The sequence below is a fragment of the Sorex fumeus genome, unplaced genomic scaffold, assembly GCF_029834395.1.
Source record: "Sorex fumeus unplaced genomic scaffold, SorFum_2.1 ptg000037l, whole genome shotgun sequence".
Taxonomy (NCBI): domain Eukaryota; kingdom Metazoa; phylum Chordata; class Mammalia; order Eulipotyphla; family Soricidae; genus Sorex; species Sorex fumeus.
In genome coordinates this window covers 38,803,598-38,820,583 of record NW_026606094.1, presented here as the reverse complement: position 1 = coordinate 38,820,583, position 16,986 = coordinate 38,803,598, and the positions used below count along the sequence as shown (strand labels likewise).

The 16,986-nt window shown below is 36.7% G+C and overlaps 1 protein-coding gene across 2 annotated transcripts in view; it reads left to right on the top strand.

Moving 5' to 3' along the window:
• Nucleotides 1-16,986, top strand: part of LOC130027426 (ATP-dependent translocase ABCB1) — a 107,015-nt gene that overhangs the window by 57,135 nt on the left and 32,894 nt on the right. For both annotated transcript variants that reach the window (XM_056118194.1, XM_056118193.1), the window contains exons 9-19: nt 1,095-1,266; nt 3,230-3,343; nt 3,500-3,610; nt 3,956-4,081; nt 4,179-4,382; nt 4,699-4,869; nt 8,264-8,425; nt 9,382-9,549; nt 10,050-10,196; nt 12,405-12,512; nt 13,836-13,913. In XM_056118194.1, the coding sequence (XP_055974169.1) occupies nt 1,095-1,266; nt 3,230-3,343; nt 3,500-3,610; nt 3,956-4,081; nt 4,179-4,382; nt 4,699-4,869; nt 8,264-8,425; nt 9,382-9,549; nt 10,050-10,196; nt 12,405-12,512; nt 13,836-13,913 (1,561 nt within the window). The remainder of the gene's footprint in view (nt 1-1,094; nt 1,267-3,229; nt 3,344-3,499; nt 3,611-3,955; nt 4,082-4,178; nt 4,383-4,698; nt 4,870-8,263; nt 8,426-9,381; nt 9,550-10,049; nt 10,197-12,404; nt 12,513-13,835; nt 13,914-16,986) is intronic.

Genomic DNA, 16,986 nt, shown 5'->3' with positions numbered 1-16,986 from the left:
GTATTTGTCCTCAGACGGGTCAATGAGTGCTCTCCAAGTTTGGCTAATAAAGGATAGACTTCCAGCCATCATCAGGTTATAGGGACATAGATATGCAGAGATTTGATTTTTCTCAACCCTGAAGGCAACTCAGTGTCCTTGGGTAGCCTGAGCTAGGCAAGTCAGAGCCCCTTTCTTTAGCAGTGACCAATCATGACCTGACAGATGGAAATATATAGAAAGGCTCGGAAAGCGGACATAGTACATGAAGGATTATTTTATATTTGTAAGCCAAATTATTTTTGCAGACCCATGATTTTAGAAGTAAAAATCTGTGAAAATAAGGCAAAACATCTAGTTAATTTAATGTAAGAGTATTAGATAAAAATTAAAGCTTCTTGTACTTTTATGTTCTTGTACTTTTATCCTCTCATTTTGTTTTTCTATAGTTTCAGAAGGACTCAGCATGGGAAAGAAACTTCCTAAGCTTCCTTACTGTTGAGAAACTATACTGACTGCTTTCTAGCATTTTAAAGAAATGCTATTGAATTTATCTTATTGAATAATTTTTAAAGGCAGATTTTTTAAGGGAAAACAAGTGTTTGAATAGCTTATTTTGTCTTGTGAATAAAACAATTCATGTTCACAAAATTTGCTAAATATAACTTCACTTATTTCACTATTGCTAAAGGTAAAGCTGTTATTTTTTTAAATTAAAAACTTTTTTTATTGAGTCACCATAGATTACAAGGTTACAAAGATATTTATGATTGAATTTCAGGTGTATATTGTTCCCATACCAGTCCTTTTACCAGTGTCCATGGTTATGGTTACACTCCACAAGGTCCCGTCTCTTTAGGCTTTTTGAAGCTTTTAGAAGCTTTTAGAAGACTCTTCCATAAAGTGTACTGCCTTTAAGACTATTTTCTTTTTACAAGAAATAAATAAAATAGCACTAACATCATTGGGTCAGTATAGACAAAGGGAGAAAATACTTGTGAAATACTTGTCTCAGGGTTGGACACATTCTAAGTATTTAATGATGATCATACCACATTAACTCACTTTATAAGATTTATGTAGACTTATATATGGTAACTTTTGTTCTTCCTCAGATACAATAAAAATTTGGAAGAAGCTAAAAAACTTGGAATTAAGAAAGCTGTAACAGCCAACATTTCCATGGGAGCTGCTTTCCTGTTAATTTATGCATCATATGCTTTGGCATTCTGGTATGGGACATCCTTGGTTCTCTCAAATGAGTATACTATTGGACAAGTACTTACTGTAAGTAATGTTATACTAAGAAATTGATCATTATTTTAAATGCGAGTGTTATTAAGTAATGTCAGCTTGGTTGTAATATATTAATATACAAGTACCAATTGGATGATACAGAAATCTGCCCTATTAGGTTAAAAAGTGAAAAAGAAATTAGATATAGACAATGATCAATATTATTGTCTCTTCGCAGATTCCTTGCACAATTAATCCTGAAGCCTAAATATGAACATTACCAACATCTATATTACAAACTTAAATTTGTCAAGATTATTTCTTTGTGCCAGACTCAAGGGGCTTGAGTGATTATGCAGGGTTTGGTCTGTATCTGGTAATGTTTCAAAGACCATATCATGCCAGGGTTCAGACTCTGGTTGGCCGCATGTAAGGCCAATACCATAATACTTTTACTTTCTCTCCATCCCTTCAACATTTATTTTCTAAGGTATTATTCATAGAAAATGACAAAATTCACCATTTAACTCTTCAAAGTCCTTGGAGTAAAAGCTAATCCACCTCATAAATTTATGCAAGGATCACTTTTTACTCTTCCTGAAAATATATACTCTCTGGAGGTTCATGGCCTTACAAACTTCTGTACAAGTGCAAAAGACTTGCCATTCAATGAAAACCTTAAAAGGCAATGAAATTGCTGATTGAGCTCACTCTGTGTCTTGATCTAATGAAGTAAATGCTGCTTTAGATTTTGCTTTATTAAATTTACTTTAGTGCTTTATTTTTCTACAAACTTTAATTTTGCCTTATTCTTTGGGAAGAATCAAGACAGTACCTTTGTACAAGTATGTGGAGTCGATTATAGACCATAGTTTTGATGAGTTTCTTTAAATTGTCTCTTTTCTCAGAAACCACTTTTATACTATGAATGGGATAATCCTGTCTCTGATTATTCAGTTAATGGCTTTTTTTTCTTTTAAAGCCAAAGTGCTCTTATTAGGATAGTGTGACTGTGTGAACCTAGCTTGTGAGAAGAGATTTATGTTGCTTGTTTGTGGTGGGGATGAGCCATCTTATGTATAATATTTACCTGAGCCCAGACCGGTCTCTCAAACTGCTTGCACAAATTTCAGTCTACTATGGGATAGTCTTGTTGACTTGTTGAGTCTGCTATCACTCCTACCAAATGGAAATAGCAGGAATAGAGAGCCATAACTATTAATGTTGGGAAAATACTGGTAGGGAAAATAAATATAGAATGATTTTGCAAAATTATTTCTACATATATTGGATGCTTGTTTAATTTAGAAAGAAATAGTTATTTTAATTCTATTTTAATTCTGAAGAGAAAATCAAATCTTCACCAATAGGAAACTTAATTTAGACGAAAGTTATGGGGAAAGGGAAAGCCAGAAAAAAACATCAACACAGAAGCCCAAATTTATTTATCTGTCTCAGAGAGAACTAAGTGGTGGACAAAAGAGTTTTACTTGATAAAGAATTATGCCTTAGGTTTATTTGCTTGTAATTCACAAAATATTTTTATATATACTGTTTTATTTATTTATTTATTTAATAAAAATTCTAAGGTTACCCAGTAGGTAGGACAAAGAATCTTGCTGCTGCTGCTCCTTCCTGCTTGTCCTCTTCCTCCTCCTCTTCCTCCTCCTCCTCCTCCTCCTCCTCCTCCTCCTATTCCATCCCCACTCCTCGACCTCCTCCTCCTTCTGTCTTCTTCTTTCTTCTCAAATGAAGAAATTGAAGCAAGACAATCTAAAAAAATTTTCTCAAGACATATTGTTAGCTATATCATAGTTTTACTGAGCAAGTAAGAGTAATCTTAGCAAATACAATAAAAACTGTTAAAATATTAAACTTTAAAAATATTTTAATATTAAAATTTTAATATTCTATACTCATTTTCCATGTAAAAATTTTATTATGTTAGAAAAAACAAGTATAAAAACAATAAGATACAACCTAAGTAACTTTCAGTTTTCTTCACATTCCTTAGGTCTTCTTTTCTGTTTTAATTGGGGCTTTTAGTATTGGACAGGCATCCCCAAGCATTGAAGCGTTTGCAAATGCAAGAGGAGCAGCTTATGAAATCTTCAAGATAATTGATAATGTAAGTCTGAACTGCCCATTTATTCAACGCCCTAAAAGTTTCTGATTAAGATCTGGTTTAGTTTTTCTTAAAAATCCTTTTAGCCAACTCACCACAAATGTCATTAAAAGTACTTATTGTAAACTAGTAACCTTCTAAAATTTCATTCTGCTTTAGAAACCAAACATTGACAGCTTTTCAAAGACTGGATACAAGCCAGATAATATTAAAGGAAATTTGGAATTCAAAGATGTTCATTTCAGTTACCCATCTCGAAAAGAAATCCAGGTACAGTGACAAAGTTTCAACAATTTATTGGATGCAGAGTTTCTGATAGTTTTCTTTAGAGATCGTAACTTTCTCTCTTTCTGCCTATGCATACACATATATTTGCTTAGTTTTTTAATTCAGTAGTCCTTACATCTTGTCTGGCCTTTTATCCCCCATGATTTTTGGGTCATATTTCGAGGTGCCTAAAGGCTACACCTGAGCTCAGTTTTTGAGGCTTGCTCCTAGCAGTGCTGCACCATGCAGAGCCAGAGCTTGAATCCAGGCTCCCACATGCAAAGTGAGATGTACCTCAGCCCTCTCGGTTATTGCCTCCTTACGTTTATTTCTTTTGCATTCTGACAGATCTTGAAGGGCCTCAACCTGCAGGTCCAGAGTGGACAGACAGTGGCCCTGGTTGGAAACAGCGGTTGCGGGAAAAGCACAACTGTCCAGCTGTTGCAGAGGCTCTATGACCCCACAGAAGGCATGGTGAGATGACGAAGGCTGAGCTTGGTGCAGCAGCAATAAGTACTTAACATTGCATAGGTGTCTGATCTGCAAGGTTTGAAAATCACTTTTTTTTTAGGTCACTATCGATGGACAGGACATTAGATCCATAAACGTGAGATATCTGCGGGAAATTATTGGCGTGGTGAGTCAGGAACCTGTGTTGTTTGCCACTACAATAGCTGAAAATATTCGTTATGGCCGTGAAAATGTCACCATGGATGAAATTGAGAAAGCTGTCAAAGAAGCCAACGCCTATGACTTTATCATGAAACTGCCTAATGTAAGTTCTTCATGTTGGTTAGGTTAGAGGCTCAAGGAATTGAAAGCTGATCTCATGCATCTTGAGTTAGGAAACTATTATAAATTGGAGGGACTTCTAAGAAAGGAAATCAAGAGTACTTTAGCTTTTAAAGCTTTAGCAGCATCAACTAGTAGTCCACAGATTTTTTAAATATTGAGGTTGATTGTAGCTAAGTTTTAAGGAATTGGATTGCTTTTGCCTGTGCAACTTGAGTTCTTTATGAGATTTCTCCTGTTACCATATGAACTGTGATTGCTAGTTCTTTTGTTATGTTCTCCTGTGTTTTCTGTTGTAGAAATTTGACACCTTGGTTGGAGAGCGAGGGGCCCAGTTGAGTGGGGGACAGAAACAGAGAATCGCCATTGCTAGAGCTTTGGTTCGCAACCCCAAGATTCTTCTGCTAGATGAAGCCACATCAGCCTTGGACACTGAAAGTGAAGCAGTCGTTCAGGCAGCTTTGGATAAGGTCTGTGAATCTCAGTTTCGATAGATCTAATTTTTTAAATCTTATACCATAAAAACATCTACTGCTAATTCTTGTTTAAATTTATTCTTACAAAAGAGTATAACTCTTCCAATTGTTTCTAAAGTGGTTCCTTCACATATTAATATTGTCAGGCCTTGCCAAGTTTACTTAATTTCTATTTATTTCCTTGGCAGTTTTTTAAGTACAGATGAAATTTTTTTCACTGGAAGATACTTGAAAAACCTTTTAAACAACAAGAACTATATATTCAAATAAAAATGGTCTTCTTGTTCGAAATTTATCTTTAGTTATCTGTGATAATTTGATCCTGGTATTTTTACTACTGTCAACAAGAAGGAAACCGTAGTCTAAGGGCTTATATTAAATGTAAAGGTAAAAAGGTAAAGGCCCTCCCGTTGATCGTCGATTTGCTCGAGCGGGCCCAGTAACGTCTCCATTGGAGACTTTGTTGTTATTGTGTCTGGCATATCAAATACTCTCAGTAGCTTGCCGGGCTCTCTGAGAGGGGTGGAGGAATCGAACTCAGGTCGGCCATGTTGGCCGCTTGTAAGGATATTAAATGTAAAGATATAAAATTAAAATGCCCTTTGAAGACTCCCAGATATGCAAAACCTCTTACTCACAGGAGAGGGGCAGAATACTGATGATGTTAGGAACCTACTAGGATCTTACTACACCATGAAATGTCTTGGCTATCAACAGTTTGACACCATCATCCATTTCATGAGTTTTTATGATTTACTCATCAGTTGGGTTTGGATAGTGGCTTTGTGTCAGGCTTTGCATGCATGATCTGTGAATGTAATAGGAGCTAGATTAGCCTTACAAGGAGAAGGAATATGGCAACATTTGAAACAAAAAACTCAGTGGTTGAAAAGTCAGAGTAGAATTTAAAGATGAAAACATTTATTTCAATTTTCTTCTTCTGTAATAAGAAAACAATACCACATGGTCCTTTAAATACCCTCTTATTTATGGTTAACAAATTTTTGAGAAAGAGTCATTAAAATTTTGTGGAGCCAGAATAGATACAGAGAGATTGTAGGAGATCCTACCCCTTCACTTTGCTTATTAATACACTTGTATTTTTTCTATAGTGGAACTATGTATTAGTTATACATAAAAGTTTAAAAAGGTTGCCCTTAAAAGTAATTTGGGGCATGGGGATTCTATTCACCTCCCTTTTCTTAAAAGCATCTAAAGAACTGAATATAGAGGTCCAATGTGATCCAGTAAATTCCACTGGATCATACCCCAAGAACAAAAAAGCATTAGTTCAAAAAGACATATATGCATGCCTATATTTATTGTAGGACTAGGTACAATAGCTAAGATGTAGAGACAGTCCAGGTGCTCAGGAACGGAGAAGTGGATAAAGATATTTGGGTATATACTGCAGTGTTATTCAGTTATAAGAAAAGATGAAATCTGGCATTTTTCAACAACATGGGTGGAACTAGAAGGTATCATATTAAGCAAAGTATGTCACGGTCACGGTCCTCCCGTTGTTCATTGATTTGCTCGAGCGGGCCCAGTAACGTCTCCATCGTGAGACTTGTTGTTACTGTGTTTGGCATATCGAATACGTCACGGGGAGCTTGCCAGGCTCTGCCATGCGGGCAAGATACTCTTGGTAGCTTGCCGGGCTCTCCGAGAGGGGCGGAGGAATCGAACTCGGGTCGGCCATGTTGGCTGCGTGCAAGGCAAATGCCTTACCGCTGTGCTATCGCTCCAGCCCCAAGCAAAGTATGTAAAAACGACAAATATAAAAACTGATGATGGGGCTGGAGCGATAACACAATGGGTAGGGCATTTGCCTTGCACACGGCCGACCTAGGTTCAAATCCCAGCATCCAATATGGTCCCCTGAGCACTGCCAGGAGTAAGTCCTAAGTACAGAGCCAGGAATGGCCCCTGTGCATTGCCGGGTGTGACCCAAAAAGAAAAAACAAACAAGCAAAAAAACAACAAAAAAATCCTGATGATCTCACTGATATGTGGAATATAAAAAGACAAAGCAAGGGAATGAAGACAAGGCCTTAGACACTGAAAACAGAAGTGAATTTATCAAGCAGGAGATGTAGCAAAGCAGTGGTGTTGTGGGGAGGTTAGGGGCAAAGGAGGAGGGACTTAGGGAATAGTAGTGGAGGGACATAAGCATGTGCAGTAACATTGTATGCTTAAAGCGTAAATACTAATGCTGTTGTAAGCCATGCTACCACAGATTTAAAAGAGTGAGTGGTAACATCTCAAAACAAGGTCATTCTCAGGCCTCCAGATTACTTTTTGTAAATCTTTTAATCATAATATCTGTGAATAAAGCCTTATGTGAGTTTAAAAGAAAAAATGGAATGATACCTATGATCAGTAGCCCATATGCACCAATATGGCACATTGTTCTGTATCTGTTCAAACGAAAAACAACCTGCATGGTGGGGTTGGTTTATTTGCTTGTTTTTGTTTTGGGGTCATACCTGGTGATGGGCTTATTACTACTTTACTTACTACTGAGAGCTCTGCACTCAGAGATCATTCCTGGCAGGGCTTGGGTGCTGAGGGGTCAGCACCATAGGGGTGCTGAGGATCAAACAGGTCAGTCAGGTGTAAGGAAGCACCCTGTCCACTGTACTATCGCTCTGGTTCCAGGTTTTTAATTTTTTGTATGAACTCCTTACTGCTACTATAAGCTTAGACAGATAGAGGCAAAATAAAATTCTTGTGTAGTATTAGATGCTTGTGTAGTATTAATAAAATTGGGGCTGGAGAGATGGTACAGTGCATATAGCACTTGTTTTGCAGATGCTTTGCCAACAGTAATGGTCTAACTGGAATAGGAAAATTGGTCTAGGAGGAAAGGAGACGAAAAGCAACTTAAGCTGTCAGTCTTAAAAAAAAAATAGAGCCTGGGTATGGCTCCCAAATATATACATGAATGTGTATAAACTGTCACTGTCACTGTCCTCCCGTTGTTCATCTATCTATTTGCTGGAGCGGGCCCAGTAACATCTCCATTGTAACACTTGTTACTGTGTTTGGCATATCAAATATGTCACTGGTAGCTTGCCAGACTTTGCCGTGATGTATATAAACAGGTATATCACTTCAGATTTGTACCTTTTTTAATATATTATTTTAATACATTATAATAATTCATTATAATATAATTTTTACAATATAATAATACATTATAATATAATTTTTATTGACTAAATGAGCCTAACCAACTTTCCCATATTTCTTGAAGAGAGAGATAGACTCTTATATAGCTTTGGCAGTTATACAATGTTCAAAGTATTGGTACTTAGTATATGTATGAGTGAAAATTTTACTATAATCATTTCTTTACTCAAACACCAACATTTTCTGATTTTAGGCCCGAGAAGGAAGGACCACTATTGTGATAGCTCATCGTTTGTCTACAGTTCGTAATGCCGATGTCATTGCTGGGTTTGAAAATGGAGTCATTGTGGAGAGAGGAAATCATGAGGAGCTCATGAAAGTAGAAGGCATTTATTACAAACTTGTCACAATGCAGGTATATATTAACTCAACATCCCTAAAATATCTTAGGCATAAGCAGATTTTTCTATATTTAGTGCTATAAATAAATGTTACTTTACTTGGTTATGTTGAGGAATGGAAAGAAAAGTTGTGGTAGTCAAGATTGAGTTTTTAAAATATTTTTTCTCTTGCAAAGAGGAAGGATAAAAATAGAGAAAAATTAAGAATTTTTAAAAGTTGATAAGTAAGTTATCCATTATAGTAGCCACTAACCACATGTGGCAACTGAACACTTGAGTTGTTAATTTGGGTTGAAGAGTTGTAAGTTGTAATGTGTTTTTGTTAAAAATGCATGCCAGATTCTGAAGATTACAGAATATCACAATATAATGAATATTCTATTTAAAATAAAATAATTAAAATTTTTATAGTTGTTAAGAAAATTTAAAATGATAGATGTATATCACAATGTGGCCTGTGCCATTTTTCTGTTGACAGTTTAGGTGCAAAAGCAGATGTGTGTAGGTCCCTTAAAATAACCCACAAAAACAATAACAACAACAACAAAATAACCCACAAAAAAGGAGATGACTAAGATAATATGGAATAGATAACATTTTAGCATATTCAGTGGGAATTTTTTTGGTTTGTTTTGTTTTGGGGCCACACCCAGTGGTGCTAAGGACTACTCTTGGTTCTGTACTCAGGGATCACTCCTGGTGGGGCTCAGGGGACCATATGGGGTGCCAGGAATCAAACCCTGGTTGGCCACATATAAAGTACCTTACCTGCTGTATTATCTCCCTGGTCCCATCAGTGGGAGTTCTTATTTAGGTTTTTTAAGTTTTAGATATGTGACATATTAAAAGAATCAATAGTTAGTCTTTTTGTCTAATTGCTTAAGTTTTCCTTGCTATCTGGTGTTCCATGATTAATTTTTATTGACTAAATGAGCCTAACCAACTTTCCCATATTTCTTGTTTATTTCAGACAAAGGGAAATGAAATTGAATTAGAAAGCTCAGTTGAGGAATCCAGTGAAATTTTACAAAATTCTTCAAAAGATTTGGCATCAAGTCTAACAAGAAGAAAATCAACGAGAGGTAGTACCCGTGCATCATCAAACCAAGATGGAAAACTTAGTACAAAAGAGACTGTGGTAAGTGAGAGGGAGAGTTGTGTCTTCAACGCTGCTGCTGTGTTCTCAACTCTAGTGGACATGGGCTAGGATCAAAACGGGAACAAGAAAATTTCAGCCAGACTCCTATCCTTTTCCCCAGCGAGTCCTACAAACCAAAATCCCCACCATTTTGAGCATGATCTCAAAAATCTGCAGTTAAGAATTTATGGGGTACAAATTTTAGAATTTTGATGTATAATGTAAGCATACCAATTATATTGTATCCTTAAATATAAAAATTTTCATTCTCTATTCCTAGTTATATTCTTGTCATTTTCTAAATGACATTCTTGTGGAAACATTTCTTTAAATACAGAGGAATTAAAATTAAAAAAAAATCTTTCAGCACTTAAAAAATAAGCCATCAATTGATTGGGAACAGGATATGTACTTTTAAAATTTGTGAATAAAGAGATAATTGTATATTGTTAATTGTTAATTTGTCAATACTAGTCTATTATAATATTTTCTTTTTCCAGGATGAAAGTGTACCTCCAGTTTCATTTTGGAGGATTTTGAAGCTGAATCAAACAGAGTGGCCTTATTTTGTGGTTGGTGTAATCTGTGCCATCATAAATGGAGGCTTGCAACCAGCTTTTTCAGTAATTTTTTCAAGAATCATTGGAGTAAGTAATTATATTCATATTGTGGATTTACTTTTAGTACTACCAAAGAATAAAATATACATGTTTGTGATCATCTACAAAGACCACAAAGAGCACATACTTCCATCTGAAACTAAATTGCCTTAAGAGAATAGCAATCCCTTTTCTAGTGGTAATAATGCTGTTTTTTTCCTCATCTTTCTTTTCTCCTGCCCACTTGGTTTCTATTCAAGAATCCTAGGAACAAAATCTCTGAAATAATGAATTTTCAAGCCTTGCCTGCCAAGGTTGAACTCTAAGAAAAACTCCTAAGTTGTGTCATCAGTATGCAGAGGGTCTCTTTACTTAGCTCAGATCAGCATGATCTCACACAGGTCAGTTGTCAGGACCTGACAGGCACACAGCCTCTGAGACATACGTCTCACTTGTTCAGATAAAAACAAATAGGAGCATCTTCCAAAAGACTGAGTTTCATATAAGTTGGTTGCAACTGCTTTTAAAGATGACATCTCAACATATTCTCTTCTTAGTGACAGATGTTCAATGTCAAATTGAGGACACCTTTGCCATAATGTAGAAAACTGTGGAGAAAGAGATTAGCTGTTGTTTGAAAAATAGACCAAACACTAAATTTTGATTGTGTCTTGTAATATATAAAGGTTCAGGTCTACCTATCACTTGGCTAACCCATTTCAACTTTATGTTCATGTGTTCAAGAAGTAAGATCAGTGCCTTATCTCCAGGTACTGATCCATGTGCTAAAAATATGCCAAGAAGGAGATGTCTTTTTTGTGGAGTTTATCTTAGAGTATTAGGACTAGCAAAATTTTAGGTAAAGGAAGGAGAGTAAATATTTTAGACTTTGCAAGCTATAAAATCTCTGCTGCAAATACATACCCTGCCATTGTAGTACAAAGGCAGTCATATGCAATATAGAAAAAATGAACATGACTATGTTTTCATTAAAACTTTATGTGAACATTGAGCCTGTGACTTGGATACTACTATACCTGATGTAACATTTGTCTTGCAGGTTAAGAGTTAGACAGTGGTATCATCGGGGAAAAAATAGTCAATTAAGAATCCTTTGAGTTTTATATAACAAAAGCTCAAATACTTTGATTTTCTCTTTATGAATATAAATATATATGATATATAATATGATATAATAAATATAATAATAAATCTGGAAGCTGGCACATTAGCTCTTACATATTAGGTAGCAACTAATGCTCTATTTCATTGTAGATGGGTGACACGGTTTAATACTGTGGACTCAGAATCAGATTCTTTGAGTTTTGAACTTTGGGCGATCATTCACTGATCATACTCAACAACTAAACGTCTCTGTACTTCAGAGCCCTTCTGTGTAAAAATGGTGATGATAATAAATTACAGGAGGTGGTTATAAGGATAAAAAGAATAACTTACTGATTGCTAACTATTTTTGTTGAAATATTGAAACTAATCAAGGAAAATGGATTTCATCTCTTCTAAAATGATTTTTTTCCTTTACAAAAAATAAAATTGTCTGGCTTCAGGTTAGACTGTGACTGTATTAAGTTTGATTTTGGTTCACTCTAAAAAGAGATTTCATCTTCTTTTCGTATCTAGTGTTTGTTCTGCAAAGGTTTCCATGTGTGGCGATGGCTCTGGTTCCTCACTGGCTATATAACTGACACTCCTGGTTCAAAGACACTTCCTAAAAGGCCCAGGCTAAGTGAAGGAACCTCTTTCTTTGTTTTATCAAAACCTTGTCAGCAGATTTTCTTCAGACATGAATGGACAGTTTGAAATGGACAGTTTGAAATGTCCATGTGTGAAACAGTGGACTGTCACACAGCATAGTTTCCCACCAAAGAGGAAGTATTTGACTTTCACAAACAAGGAATGTGGCACTTGTGATTCTTAATGCTCCCAGAAAGGGAGTATGAGTGGAGAAAGGTATTGGATAAATTCAGGAATAACTTTCCTATTCTTGGCCTCTCAGGGGTACAGATACTTTTAAGTTAAGCATTAGGGGAACACAACCCATTCTACTCAAACTTTCTTTTTTTTTAATGTAGGAGGACTGCTATTTATTCAGCCACTGATTAGCTGATTGAATTGGGCATGAACTCCACTACTCAAACTTTCTTGACCTTGAATACTGTGCTTCATGGAAATTGGTCAGACTCATAATAGCTTCTTTAGTAATTAAACTAAAACCTTTCAATGTTCTCTTAACAGATTTTTACCAGAAATGAGGATCCTGAGACAAAAAGATACAATAGTAACTTATTTTCACTATTGTTTCTAATGCTTGGAATTATTTCTTTTATTACATTTTTCCTTCAGGTAAGTTTCTGTGTTCACTTACTCCTCAAAGAAATGTATGAATGTCTGTGTAATTTGCATTTTAGTAATATTATTCCCCTATTAGCTGGGCTACCAGCAACCAAGTTTCTTTAACATACTTAAAAACAAAGATGTTTTGTTTCCTCTTTCTTCCTTTCTTCTCTCTACTTTTACCTCCCCCAACTGCAAATGTTAATGAAACCAGAGGGAACTAAATGCTTGGTGTAACAGGATATAGTAAAATGGAATGAAGGCTGGGGATTCAAAGATGGGATTTAGGTGGCCCTTGGACACGAGTTTGAATGAAGCACTCAAAGTCAATTTTAAATTCTCAAAGAAATATCATGTATTCTAAAAGCAATAACAACAAAAACCAAAACCTAAACCTAAATATGTTACACTGGTTTTCAAAATGTTTGAAAGATTTGTTATTCAACTTTGCTAAAAGCAAATGAGCCCTTTTAATGATAGGAGAATGCCAGTCTTAACACAGTAGGTAAGGTTCTTGGCTTCCATGGAGTCGACCCAGGTTTGAGTCATTGTCACCACAAATGGTCTCCACAAAGAAGGAGGGCATGGTTTCTTCTAATCCGTGTCTCCACATTCATTGAGATGAAGGTTCTGTTGCCCTTCATTACCAGCTAGGGCCTAATATGGCTTCATAATCCTATCTTTATCTGTTTTTCCCCAGATTTTATTCCTTTCTCCTAGACACAGGTGATTATATCCTTGGAGGATAAAGAGGGGCAGTCCATGAAGTTCTCTCTTAGTAAGCCCTCCTCAGCCAAATTGCCTGGGTGGGTGTTTTGTTGTCTTTTTTTTTTCCAGCTTGAAAACTGAGAATTTAATATTGTTTTTCTATGCATCCTTCACAGCTGCGGTGACTGTATATTCGTTTTTTACACCTAAGGTCCTGGCGTAATGATTAATAGCATCCTTTTCTCTATTAAAAATTTTCTGGTTTGGATTCTACATAATATAAATATGTTGAATAGAGTTTCCCTTCCTTGGGAGCGGTTGAATGACAGAACCAAGTTCACTAGGAGAAATCAGCAAGGGTGGGAGTAAGAGACAAAGAAGCATAAATATCTGATGGCATCTCAGCAAGCTGGGGAATGACAGATTCAGTTTCCAAACTAGATTCTCTGAGCATTGCCACCCATGGCTTGACATCACAGTACACTGTCACTAAAATGTAGCCGAGGTCTGAAATGGAGCTTTTGAACTTTGTCTAGTGTCCTCCTCCCTTAGCCGTGACTTTTCAGGTTCTGTGCAATTGAATCTCAAGTCTTCTTGCTAGTGATGCATTCTTGTTCTCCACAGGGCTTCACTTTCGGCAAGGCTGGAGAGATCCTCACCAAGCGGCTCCGATATATGGTTTTCAGATCCATGTTAAGACAGGTATGTCTGTGGAAGGGACAAACCAGGGTGTGGAAGCTCCCAGCTGTGCCCCATGGTCTCAGGTCATCAGGGTGAGCTCTTGGACTGTCTTCTCTCATTCTCATTGCCCTGATGTGCTAGATACCCTAGTGCCCCAGGTGCAGACTCAGAAGCCCTGTTCTCTGCTGTGGATAGGCATGAAAAGAGCACTGTTGGGGGGTAGGTTCTCTGGGACAGACTCACCACCAACCTTTGTCTGTTGCAGAAGGAGTTTTTCTTGATTGTTCATCCCTTTCCTCTTTCTCTATATTAGGGAATCCAAGACACTTAAATTTTTTTTCCCTAGACTTGTCCTAGACACTTTTTTCTAGATAGCTAGACATGTTCTCTGAACCTTCTGTCTCTACACATCAAAACTTACCCCTCCACCCCCAGCTTATTTCTTCACTGTCTGCCTCTGATATACTAATATGCTGATTATGCTGTAGTGGCCATAGCTGATCATTCCTGGGGAATTATGCGACTGTAACCAAGAGCAGTTCAATTCAGAGACTATTTAACAATCTTGGATATTAATATTGGACCTTTTTTTAAATTTTAGTTTTCAAATGTACCATTAGTTTATAACGTTATAGAATTTGAGAGATTTAGCTTCACCTCTCTCTCTCTATATATATATATATATAATATACTTATATTTTTGTGTATATATATGAAATTCTTAACTCTTCCACTTCCAAAGTTCCAGTGCATTTTACTAACAAAAAAATCTCTGTTCATTCCACCTACCTTTTCTCCCATTTACCTCTGGTAACCAAAGTTTTCACCAGATTTAGGGAGTGATTTTTTGTTTTTTTCCATGTATTTTCTTTAGTTACTCATTTTCCATATGTGAGTGAAATTATTCTATCATAATTTCCATTTCCTTACTTATTTTACTTAACATAATTACCTAAGGAATCATATATTTTGTTCCAAAGGGCACAAATAGCAGAGCATACCACAGCTTTTTTATCTATTCATCTATAGATGGGCATTTAAATTTACAGTATTTTCTTTACAAAACTATTTACATTTTAAAATACAGAATTACAACAATTGATTTTGAAATATGAATTTGTCACAGAAATAACTATGCTCCTAAAAAGATACCTGTACTGATGATTTGCATTCAGATAGTCTCTACCACTTTCCAAAGTTGTTTTACTGTTGTAAATAATGCTTCTATGGAAAATTTTGTATAACTCATGACTTTTCATTTACAATGCCTAATCACTAACTACTGAATAAAATGATGCTGTAGCAGGGTCTCCCAGACATGGACTTGAACACTGACTAAGAAACAGCTGTTGCTATATAGGACTTGTTTGAGTGTTTGTTTTTCTTTGGGGACCACTCCTGGCAGTGCTCAGGGTTTACTCCTGGCTCTGCATTCAGGAATAACTCCTGGCAGCCTTGGGGGACTATATCGGTTACCCAAGATTGAATTCAGGTCTTCCACAAGTCAGGCAAGCCCCTTACCCACTGTACTGTCTTTCAGGCCCTATATAAAATTTTTTGGTTACATTTACACTTTCTCTTTTTGGCCACTCAGTTCTATTCCATTTCTGTTAGCAATGAAGACATATCTGGGCTGGAGTGATAGTGACAATAGCAGGTAGTGCAACTTCTCTTGCAAGCAGCAACCTGGGATTGGTCTCCCGTGTCCAATTTGTTTCCCTGAGCCTACCAGGAGTGATTCCTGAGTGTAGAGTCAAGAATAAACTGTGAGCACTGTTGGGTGGGACTCAATAAAATAAAAAAAAATAAGAAAATCAAAAACAAGGACAGATTTATGGGAGTTGCATTCAGGCTGGTGCCTGACAGAGTGGGACTAAATCTAAGGCACGAGAGGGACCATTTGAATGGTGGACCCTGTTTGAAGCATTTTGCTCAAACCAGATTCATTACTAAGATTCTGCTTAGGCTTAGGATGTCCTTAATCCAAGTCTGTTATCTCATTACTCCACCAGCATGCACTTCGGCTTCTAGATCCATTTTACTTTAGTAGCTGATGATATGAGTGTCCTTTCCATGAATTATTAAGTATCACAAATAGGCATAACACTAAGTATTGTAAGTAATTCAAACCCAAATAGTTCCTATTTTCAAGCCAGTTGCATTTTAGTAAGGGAAGCACTTTCTTCCTAACAGTTTTGAAAACCAAATTATTGCTACAATAAATAATAATTTTTAAAAATATATATTTGGGGAATAAATAGTAGGTCCTACTTTAATGCAAACCATCAGTTCAAGTAACTTCTTAAGAGAGTACTTATTCTTATAATACACAGAATTGTATTCCACATTCAATCAGTTTGGTATTTGTGTATTTTATAATGTGAGTGGGGGCAGAGTGAGCACAACAGATAGACAGGGCTCTTGCCTTGCATCTCCTGAGCCCACCAGGAGTGATTCCTAGTGTAGAGCCAAGACTAAACTGTGAGCACTGCTGGGTGGGACTCAATAAAATAAACAAACGAAATAAGAAAATTTAGCCTACGCAGACTCTTAGAATCTTAAGTGCCCATCTCTCTTTGATCCTTAGTACACCATATGGTCTCCTACACACTGCTAGGAGTGATTCCAAGTCGAGAGCTAGGAGTTAGCCCTTGCCCACAGTCAGGTGTGTCCCACAAATAAAACAAACAAACAAGAATGTAAATAGTTCTATTAAGAAAATAATATTTTGGGGCTGGAGTGATAGCACCATTGGTAGGGTGTTTGCCTTGCACGTGGCCGACCCCGGGTTCAATTCCCAGCATCCCATATGGTCCCCTGAGCACCGCCAGGGATAATTCCTGAGTGCAGAGCCAGGAGTGAGTCCTGTGCATCACCAGGTATGACCCAAAAAGAAAAAAAAAATTATATGTTGAACTTTAGGGAAAAAATTAAGGAAAATCAAATTTGTGAGTAGGGGCAGGCCCCCTGGTAATTCTGGGCTGAGTGGCCCTCTGATGCTGGAAATGACCTGGGCAGCTAACCAAGTGGTGCTTGGAGCCTCCAGGGATGTTCCTGGTGATGCCGAGGAGACCATGCTGTGCTGGGAAGACAC